The 10,326-nt window shown below is 56.2% G+C and overlaps 1 protein-coding gene across 1 annotated transcript; it reads right to left on the reverse strand.

The window, feature by feature from the left end:
• Positions 1-1,455: 1,455 nt before the first annotated feature.
• LOC135282139 (corticoliberin-like) lies at positions 1,456-2,610 on the reverse strand. Its single transcript, XM_064391664.1, has 2 exons — positions 2,515-2,610; positions 1,456-2,059 (listed from the first exon to the last, which is right to left on the reverse strand). Exon 2 carries the CDS (start codon positions 2,034-2,036, stop codon positions 1,644-1,646), a length of 393 nt encoding a protein of 130 aa, XP_064247734.1. The 5' UTR covers positions 2,037-2,059; positions 2,515-2,610; the 3' UTR covers positions 1,456-1,643.
• Between the last annotated feature and the right edge of the window lie 7,716 nt (positions 2,611-10,326).

The following is a 10,326-nucleotide window of genomic DNA, read 5'->3' on the forward strand; positions in this document are numbered from 1 at the left end:
CCTGCACCCACTGTGGGGTCTGGGCTGGTTTTGAGCCTTAAAGTCCAAAGATCTTCATGTGATGCTGGACCCTGGCAGGTATTTGGGGTGTAAATGCAGGTTAGAGTTGTTGGTGGGGAGGGAATTGTACACAGGGCTGAGGGAGGCAACAGGGGCTGTGTCTGCAGTAAAAATACCCTTTTCTGGAGAAACTCAGGTTATTGACACTGGGTTTGCTCCTGCTGTTGCTGGTGAAGAGAACAAAGATGAGTGGGAGATGTGCTGAAGGAGCTCCGAGACTGACCCAAGCCAAGGTGGGGACCAAGGCAGCACAAATCTGTCCTGCCCCCAAGGCTGTGGTGACTGTGGGGCTGTGCCTGCTGCAGGTGCCACCAGCAGCTGTTCTGACCCTGGGGTTGTTCATTTTGGAAAGGTGAGTTCCATTTTGATGGAGGCGCGCACTAAATTGTGTTTTAACCTGGGTTGGCAGGTTGGACAGGGCTTTAAGCAGCCTGATGTAGAGGGAGGTGTCCCTGCCTGTCACCCATGTTGCCCTGGCAACACCAAAAGCTGCTGGGGCCGAGCAGCCCCTCCGGAGAGGCAGGAGTGGAGTGCAGGGTCAGGCCAGGCTGGGTTCAAAGCTGAGACCAAGCTGCTCAACTCGGGCACGTGCTCCTCACCACTTCCCTGCCTCCTTAGCACAGTCTGATCTTTACTGTGATTTCTGTCCCAGCCCCACAAGTCTGCTCCCTCACTGTCCCCTCTCTGATGTCTCCAGGGTGCCAGAGGTCCTGTCCAGCCCTGTGCCCACCGCAATCACCCTAGGCTGGGATGGCCGAGCTGGCCCGGGGGAAGGATGCTGGCTCCTTCCCTGGTCTGCAGAGTGCAGGGCCCTGGGACAATTTTCCTCCTTCCACCACAGCTGTCAGTGCCTGAGAGCCTTCCCAAACCTAGTTCAGCCCCGGCAAGCCTGGCAGTGCACTGTGCACAGCTTGGGGTGGGAATGGCTGCTCCGAGCTCGGGGCTGTGATTGCAGGAGGGGATTGAGCTGAGGGGGGGCTCCGTGCCCCAGAGAGGACACAGCCTGGGGAGGGACGGGGCCTCTGGGGGGGCTGCAATGCTCTTGCTGCCAATGTTTTTTACACAGATGCTCACCTTCCTCCAAGAACCGCCAAGCTCAGGTGTCACTAAGCCTTGTCCCAAATCCCCAGCTGTGACACAAAAAGGTGCAGACTTGCTGTGAAGCTGGGGAGCAGCAGCGTTTGGAGCCATTCGCAGGGATACTGGAGAAGCCCTGGCCGGGTCTCCGGGTGCAGCTTCCAGCCGGGGTGGCACTGCCTGCACCATTCAGAGCTCTTTATGAAGATGTTTTTTTCACCCAAGGAAACGCCTGGGATTGCTCCAGTGGTTTTGGGGAGACCTGGTTTGGGTCCACAGGTTTATGAGCGTGGGAAAGCATAAAAGCACAGCAGCAGGGCAGGTACGACTGTGACTTTAATGCACAACAGTGACACGCGGGACGCAGTGACAGGAACACTGCCAGGCAAGGTGGGGACTCCCTGGGCACGGCTGCAGCCCACAGCATCCCCCCCGGTCTCCGCTCTGCCGTGGTGTCTCGTTACGGGGTCGGTCTCCTTCATTCCCCCACCTCCGACGACCCTCCCTCATTTCCCTATACTCTGCAGCAAGAGCTTATTGCTGAGCGCCTTCTGGGCCAGTCTTTCCTCCCGGGACATTTCCAGGAACTCGCGCAGGAGGTGGAAGGTGAGATCCAACGAGTTGGGTTTTCCGTCCCGCCTCTTGCCGGTCTGCAGCGCCCGCCGGGCTCGGGGGGCCGGGGCGAGCTCTGCCCCGTGGAACAGGCACAGTCTTTGGGGCAGGGGCTCGGCGGCGGGGACCGGGGCTCTCGGGGCTCCCATCCAGGGCTCCCAGGTGAGTTGGGGGGCCAGAGTCAGCCTGCGGGACGGACCGCGGGGCCACTGCAGCGGGGAGCAGGTCTCCGAGGGCAGGAAGAGCAGGACGAGGACGGAGGCGGCTGAAATCATCCTGACCCGCATCGCAGCCACTCCGGGGCCAGAGCCTGCAAGAGCAGCCCCCCCCCACCCCGGACCCCCACATCCCCCGGCTGCGGTCAGGGGTCACTCGAGGGGCTGCACCCCGTTGGCGACCCCCTCCCCAGGGATGAAATTCCCTGGAGATGAAGCCCCCCGGGACGGTATCCCCACCCCCGCCGATGGGAATCCCCCCCCGTCCCTGAGACAGGACCCTTCTGGGGATGGGACACCCCGCGGGCTGGGAGCGCGACACCCCTTCTCCCGGGAAGGGACACCCCCCCGGGCATGAGACACCCTCGGCTCGGCACGGCAGGGCACGGGACCCTCCAGGACCTGGGACCCCCAGCGAGGGGACACCCCCCTATCCCGGGACAGGACCCTCCTCTCCCCGGGACCAGACACCCCCAGGCCCGGGGTCCCCTCCCTGTGCCGGGGCTCTCGGGGGTGGCGGTGGCCGTCCCGGTGCCCGTGCGCGCCTCACCGCTCTCGGCGCTCCGCTGGCTCCGCGCCTCCCGCAGGACGCGCCGCTCCGCGCCCCGCGCTATATAGGGGCGGGCAGCCACGTGATGGGAGCGGGGACGGGATCTGTCCGCGGTGCTGAACGGGGGGAGAGCGGGGGGACACGGCACGGGCCGGGGGACCCGCGGGGGTGACAGTCTGGGGGAGCACGGGAGGGGGAGAGTCCGGCGGGGGGACACTGGGGGTTCACGGGCATGCGAGTCCGGGGGTGCGGGGGTGAGGGAGGGGGAGAGTTTTTGGGGGGCTGTGGGGTGCGAGGGGCGTGCAGGGTGGGTGTGCAAGAGGGCACGAATGTGTGCAGGGGCGTTTCTCCGTGTGTGGTGGGTTTGGGGGCTGAAGAGGTGAGGGGGAGCTGGGGGGTGGGAGGGGTGTGAGGTGAGTGTGAGTTCGTGAGTGGGCTCTCAAAACAGACCCTCTGTGTGTGACGGGGTGCCTGGGGGTGGGAGGTGAGTGTGGGTTCGTGAGTGTGCACTCATGACAGACCCTCTCTCTGTGTGTGACGGGGTGCCTGGGGGTGCGGCAGGACCCCCCGGCCAAGCCCCCCACTCCCCCATTGCTCCGGGTGGTGTTCCTGGCACCTGGGCACCCCCATGGAGCCCGCGGTTCTCTCGGGGCCAGGTGTGCCCATGGCAGAGGGCCACACCGGGCACACACCCAGGGTGTCGGCCCTGGCTCTGCAGCGTTTCACCTCGCAGGGAAAGTTTTCCCGATGGCTCCTTCGGCAGTTTTTGGTGAAGGCAGCCCCGGCTGCTTCCCGGCTCCTCCCAGTGATCCCTCTGCTGCTATCACAGCGATGAAAACTTCACTGCAGGAGCAAAATGCGCTTCTGGAGCACAATTTGACACAGCACAAAGGCATGTTCTTCCCCCGGCCTCATCCCAGCACAGACACACACCTGGGGGTGCATCCCGGGATCCACGGGAGTCATGGGAGGGATTCGTTTGCCTTTCCCTGCCTCCCACCTGGAGCCTCCATTGCCTGCTCCTCAGAGCTCAGCAATTGCTTCCTTCACCTTGCAGAAGCACTGCTGCCTCTAAAATTAAAATTCCCTCCTGAGGAACAAACTTGAGAGAAGGGGGAAAAGCAAACCAGCTCACATTAGGCAGAACTTGGATGAATGGCAAGAACCCCTCCCATCCTCCTCCATGGCAAGAAGCACATGAAAAACAGAGTTCTGAGGGTCACTGGAAAGGGCTCAAGAGGTTTGTGGGGGTGGCAGTCCGGGGGGGCCCTCACCCCCCCAGCTGCAGAATAACTCCCAGCAGCAGCAGAGCGAGCACTGGGTGGGCAGGAAGCGGGAGCAGCTGCCTCCTGCTGGCTTTGTGAGCTTTTAAAGTCCTTTTCTTCGCTGAATCATCGAGATCCCTCTCATTTCCAGTGCTCCACCTGAGGCTGCTTTTCTCCCTGTCCCCCATGGCTGACCCCGTGCTGTCCCCTACCCCGATCCCAGTGCTGATCCTGGCCCTGCTGCACTGCTGGGAGCGCTGCCTGCAGCTCCCAGGGCATCCCCACACCTGCTGGGGGCTCAAATGAGACCCCAAAATCCCGTGAGGAGATGAAACCAGCCCCAGCAGTGACTGGATCCCAGCAGGGGGAATGGAGCTGCCTTCCCTGTGCTGCCTGGCTGCTCATGGGGTCTCCCACCATTGTTATAAAGCTTCTAGAATTCGTGCTAGGACTTGGTGGGTCCAGGGGGTTCAGCTCATCAATTTGGGCTCCTTCCCTGTACGTGGGGCTGGGCTGTCTCTGAAAAACTCTTTCTATGCCATCTCCTGGGGCTGCAGAAGCAGCACATGGAGGGACCAGGGGCTGTGGTAGGGAGAGATGCAGCAGGAGGGGCTGGTGCCCAGAGCATCACTCAGGGGGTTTTGGGGCCACCTTGTCTCAGAAAAGTGAGCCCGTGGCTCTGGGCAGAGATTTCTGCTCCTGCACAGCCACTGCCATGGCCAGGAGCAGGCACAGAGAGAGGAAGCTCCCTTCACCCCTTGCCCCCATGGCTTGCACTGTGGCTGGTAATGTTTTAGACCATTTATCTTTAGGATTAGTAATTTAATTGCAGGAAAGACAGCAATTCTGACAAGTGTATCTTGGATTTGTGTTTTATTTAGGAAGCTCAACTTGAAAAATTAAAAATACCCTTTTATTCCTGCTCCCTTCATAAATTACTGACAAATCCAGCGCTGATGGGCCCCGTGCACCGCCTGGGGATTCATTATCGTCACTTTTAGGGCTGTCACTCTCTCCTCCTCTAGTCAGGAATGTGAGGAGCGAAGTGTTAATGATGCTTTCAGGGATGCCAAACTCACCCCTGGGCTGCGCTCGCTGCACACAGAGGCACAGATCCGAGGGGGAGTCGGAGAGGTTCCTAATTAGGTGCTTTTGGTACTCGGAGCCTCTGTCACATGAGCAGCAGCTCACACGCGGCAGCTGCTGCATCTCTGGCCCGGCAACTTCAGCACAAAGGTGTGGCCGAGCTTCCAGCAGCATCTCCTGAGGAACCGGCGGGATTTGCGGGCCACTTTGCTCCTTGGGGGCTGACACCCGCTCTGCTCCTCGCCCATCCTCACAAAGAGCCGTGCCAGGGTGCAGACGAAGCTCTGGTGTGCCCCTGCTGTGCTTCTCCATGTGCTGGGGGGAGGTGGCAGCCGTGGGGCTGCTGGGGCTGCTGCTGCCCGTCCCGCTCTGGAGAAGGCATCTCATGGGCTGACGAACCTGAGATTGACCCTGATGTTTCACCATTCTCAGGTTAGACAGTCCTCGAGGTGCCCCTCGCTGGGCCAGCTGCCGAGCCCCCTGCCTTGTGCCTTGTGCCTCACACTGTGTGCTTGCCCAGGAAAAATTTGGAGGAGATAAGAAAGAGCAGCTCCTTGTCTCTGTTTTTGTGGTGGGGTTGTCTGTGGGACCCACCCAAACCTCCTCACATTGCCCTGCATGCTCCCAGGGAATCAAGGAATCACAGAACCTTTTGTGTTGGAAAAGCCCTCTAAGATCACCAAGCCCAACCATTCCCTCAGCATGGCCAAAAACTAAACCATGTCCCCAAGTGCCACATCCACGCTTCTTTTAAATCCCTCCATGGAGGGTGACCCCCCCACTGCCTTGTGCAGCCTGTTCCAGGGCTGGACAACTCTTCTGGTGAAGAAGTTTTCCCTCATATCCAACATAAACCCTTCCCAGGTGCAATTTGAGGTTGTTTCCTCTCATCCTGTCACTTGTTACCTGGGAGAAGAGACCATCCCACCTGGCTACACCCTCCTTTCAGGGAGTTGAAGGAAAAAATGAATGTTAGAAGCTTATCAATCAAAATGAATGAACTTAGTACGAAACTGAAAGGAAGTGTTTTTCCACTGACAAGCTCCATGCAAGAAGTGAGGGAGCCCGGAAAGCTGTCACAAAAATCACAGTGAGAGGAATCTGTAACCTGTTTTCATCTCCTTTCTGGATTTCTTGCTTTGGGTCCAAACACCCTCCCATTTCTGTGGTGGGGACTGAGCCAGAATCAGCTCTGAGTACTCCACACACAGCCAAGACCATTCAGCAGAGGGACTCTGGATTTCCTTCAGAGAAAAGGAAGAAAAATCTTTCTGACAGGAGCAAGGGAATTGTGGAACCACTGCCCAGCTTTACCTTCTCTGCTACCTCCACTGGAAATCTGAGCAGCTTTGGGGGATTTTAACTTTTGTACTATGGGCTTGCAAAGATGAAAAAAAAGCGGTAAAAGCCAATTAGAATTAGTTTTTTCCAAGCAAGGTTGAAGTTTTAGTAAGTTTGGTACAGAGAGTAAAGTATGGCAGAATCCTCTCAATTGGCCCCAAGAACAGTGGAAAATGCTTCCAAAAATAGCCAGGAATCATTTGCAGAAGGAAGAAAAAGAAGGTGCAGGGCAGTGCCTGCCTTACCTGTGAAGCCAGGACCAGGTCCCCTGCCAGCCGCTGCCAGCCCTGGCCCCTCTGGCCTGCTCTCCTCCCCCTGCCACCCCCATGCTCTCTTTTATAGCCTTTCTTGTCCCCCGGCTGAGCTGAGCTGGGCCACAGCAAGCTGCCACGCTCTCTGCTGGCTTCCTGTTTGCTCATCGAGCGGCTGCGGTAAAATTTCCATTACACGCTGGACAGGCAGGGTGGCAGAGAGAAGTGAGGCAAGAAATGGAACCCCAACACGTATCTGAGTTTTAGTGGTTCTCTCAACTCTTTTGAAAACGAGAAAGTGCTGTCAGATGGAGACAGGGGTGAGAAGGGGTGTCCTGGCAGTGTGGGAACTGAAGGCCGTGCTGCAGTCTCAGTCCAGCTGCTCTGAGTTCCCCCTCCTGTCCCCAAGGAATAGAGAAGTCATGCTCCTCTGTTCAGCAAGAAGATCCTCCTTACCACCCCAAAAAAGTGTTTCCCAAATGCTGCTTCACTGAACGGAGCCACAAAGTTCTGTCCTGCTCTGACCAGAGCTTGTGGGGTTGTCTGCATCCCCCTTCACTCTGTCTCAGCCAGCAGATCCTCCAGCAATGCATAACCCAGAGAGGAAAGATCTGGATGACAGCAATTTATTTCAATCTTTCATTTATCCTCAGTGTGTGCAGAAGAACCATTTTGGTTGTAAAATAGAGGAGGGTAAAGGGAAAGGAGGAAAACTGCTATGAAAATATGGAACCTGTCAAAGTATCCATGCCCATCTGGAGCTGTGTCTCTTGGTCTGGAGGGGAAAGACTCCATGGCTGGAACAAGAGGAGCTTTAAATCCCTTCCATCTCCTTGTGCGAGTCTATGATTCATCAAACATAAACTGAAAATTCCCTGCAATGAGCAGGGACACCTCCCACTATCCCAGGTTACTCCAAGCCATTCCCAACCTGGCCATGAACACTTCCAGGGATGCGGCAGCCACAGCTTCTCTGGGCAACCTGTGCCAGGGCCTTGCCACTGAGACAAGGAAGAATTTCTTCCCAGTGTCCAATCTAACCCCACCCTCTGCCAGTTTGGAGCCATTCTCACTTGGTACTGTCATCTCACGCCCTTGTTCAAAGGCATTGAGGTCAAATAAAGCCTTTTAAATATCTTTGATGTTTCTGAATGCCTCTGCAAGTGAGTTTGGCCAAGGATCGCTCTAAGCAGCAGATGGCTTAGATGAGTTTGATTTAAGGCGCTGCTGAACAAGTTTCCAGTTGCACCAGATAAACACTTTCGTGTCTGGCCTGTTGGATGTATCGGCTGATCACTGTGCACAGCACTGCTCATTCAACAGCTTCAAAATACCCCATTTTTTAGCACTGTTTCGATATCGACTTCTGAAAACCGCCTCTGCTAACGGAGCAGGTTGTTTGATGCCAGCCCTGACAAATCTCCTTGTTTATAATACATGGAAATTCAGCATTTTTTTTAACATTTGGCCAAGATTGTGCCCTGCAGAGCCATGGGCTGGACATGCCAGGTCTTGAAGGTCTGGAGAGCTGTGACACACTGCTCACCCGGACCCAGGTCCAGGAGGTGACCTTCACAGCACAGCCCACTCCTGCAATGAATTGCCAAGTTCTCAGATGAGTGCTGGCGTCAGCACACAGGTTTCAGCCCACAAGATCTGTGTCTTTCTGTACAAATAGGAATCAAGCATCTAACAAGCTCAAAAGGAAATTGAATTTGTCTTCTGACCCATTGTTCCCCTGGCTCCTTTCCAGCCCCGAGAAGCCCACAAGAGGGGCAGCCCCCAGCACTGGAGCTCCGCGTGCTATTACCTCAGGCAAGGAGAGATTTCATCTATTTCAGAGAAAAGCGAGCCCATCTGCTGCAGAAAGAGAAAACACAACCCGAAAGTCCTTGTCTCAGGTGTTCCTGCCTCGAAATGACTGTGGTTGCTCTTTGATGGTCAAGCAGACATTGTTCTCCTTTTTTCTGTTGGCTTTTTTTTCCTGTTGGCTTTTTTTTTCTGCTGGCTTTTTTTTTTTTTTAACTGCTCGGATCTATTTTTAGTGATGAGGGGATGGTGCTCAGGAGGCTCTGCCGTGGGTCACCTCGGCATGTGGGTTTGGGTCACTCTGGATGCCAGGCAGGAAGCGAAGCACAGCTACTCCTGGTGGTCCTGCCACGGGCAGTGGGACCCTGAAGACGGTGGGGGGCTGCAGGTGCTGCTGAGAGCAGGGGTCCCACATAGGGGGTTTGGGATTGTGATGGTGGCAGGCAGATGAAGACACTGCCAGAAACGGGGCTCCTGCCATGGGAGGTGGAACCCAGCAACAGCAGGGTGCTGCAGCTGAGCCCACGGGCACCTCGTGATAGCAGTAAACCAAATACCCTTTTTTTTTTTTGTCTGATTTAATGAGACACCTGGAAGTATGGTTTGCAATGAGGAAAAAAAAGTTTTTTTTTTTTTTCTTTTTTCAGTCCTTTTCTCCAGTGTCTCTGTGTTATGGAGGAGGCATTAGGGAGTGTCGCCATGTGCCACATGCTCCTGGCAGGGCTGTCCAACAGCAGGTGGGAGATGGAGCAGTGCCTGTCCTAGTCAGGGTTTGTGCAGCAGTGGGCTCAGCCATGCTCAAAACCCACCACTTTTTCAATTTTTTTCAGCTTGAAAACGTGGCATGACCATGGCGGGGCGGTTTGCGCTGGTGCAGAGCCCTGCTGCATCCGCCACGCTGCTGTGATGAAGCCTCACGGCCGGAACTGTCCAGAAAGCCTTAGACTGATACTTTGGCAAGAAAAGAGTGGTTTTTGTTGTGTTCCACCACCCCAGCCCGTGGCCAGCATGGCCTCAGAGCCTGCGGCTGGGGGGGCAGTGAGGCACAGGCAGAGGGGAGGGAGGGAGGGAGCCGCCCGCCGCCCACGCAGTGTTTCCGACGTGGCATTTGCTGCCAGCAGTTTGTTACAAACAAAACAAATTCTGCTTTGTACCCCTGAAACTAAATTAGGTCTGATAGTGCTGATAATGGCGGCGTGAGGGAGAGGAACGTGGCGGGCTGACAGGGAGCGTGAGGGATCCAAGATGGCGCCGGGCCGTGAGGGCAATGGCGGCAGCGGGGGCGGAAGCCACCAGAAACGGCGTTTGAGGATGAATCAGCCATGGCTGCCTCAAGCAGGCGCAGTGTGGGAGCACAGAGGATGGCTCCATATATTCCAGAGGCAGGAGCAGCCCACGGGGTGGGAAGGGAGGTGATGGCTCCATGTTTGCCAGAGGCAGGAGCAGTTGCCCAGTGGGAGCTGCTGGCATGGGCACAGGGCTGGTTTACTGAAGAAAAATAATCACAGAAGCATAGAATATGATTAATTGATCCATAGAATATGCTGAAGGGACCCATCAGGATCATTGAGTCCAACTCCTGGCCATGCACAGGACAAAAAGTCACACCATGTGCCCAAGAGCCTTATCCAAACCCTTCTGAAACTCAGACAGAGTGCGTTGTGCAGATGTGAGTAAAAACGTGTCTCCATTGGGAAAAGTGTAAATCTGAGGCAAAAGAGGGCTCTGCTGAGGAAAAATGGCGACTCTACCACTGCTCTGGGCTGCCTGTTCCAATGTCCAGGCATCCTTTCAGTGAAGGAATTTTCCCTAATACACATTCTAAACCTCCCCTGACACAATTTTTTTCTCTTGCCCCGTTGCATGCTACCTGAATGCAGACACCAACAACGCTGGGGGAGAGGAGGTGCTCTGCCCCCCAGAGTAAGTGACATTGGATATCCCATCCCTGGAAGCATTGAAGGCCAGGTTGGATGGGGCTGGGAGCAACCTGGTCTAGTGAAGGTGTCCCTGTGCATACCATGGACTCGGCGACCCACTGCTGCTGACCTGCTGCTCCA

This window comes from Passer domesticus, chromosome 16 (assembly GCF_036417665.1).
Source record: "Passer domesticus isolate bPasDom1 chromosome 16, bPasDom1.hap1, whole genome shotgun sequence".
NCBI lineage: Eukaryota > Metazoa > Chordata > Aves > Passeriformes > Passeridae > Passer > Passer domesticus.

What these genes read in the sequence shown, in the direction of transcription:
- LOC135282139 (XM_064391664.1), bottom strand. Translation starts at nt 2,036, where the DNA reads ATGCGGGTCAGGATGATTTCAGCCGCCTCCGTCCTCGTCCTGCTCTTC.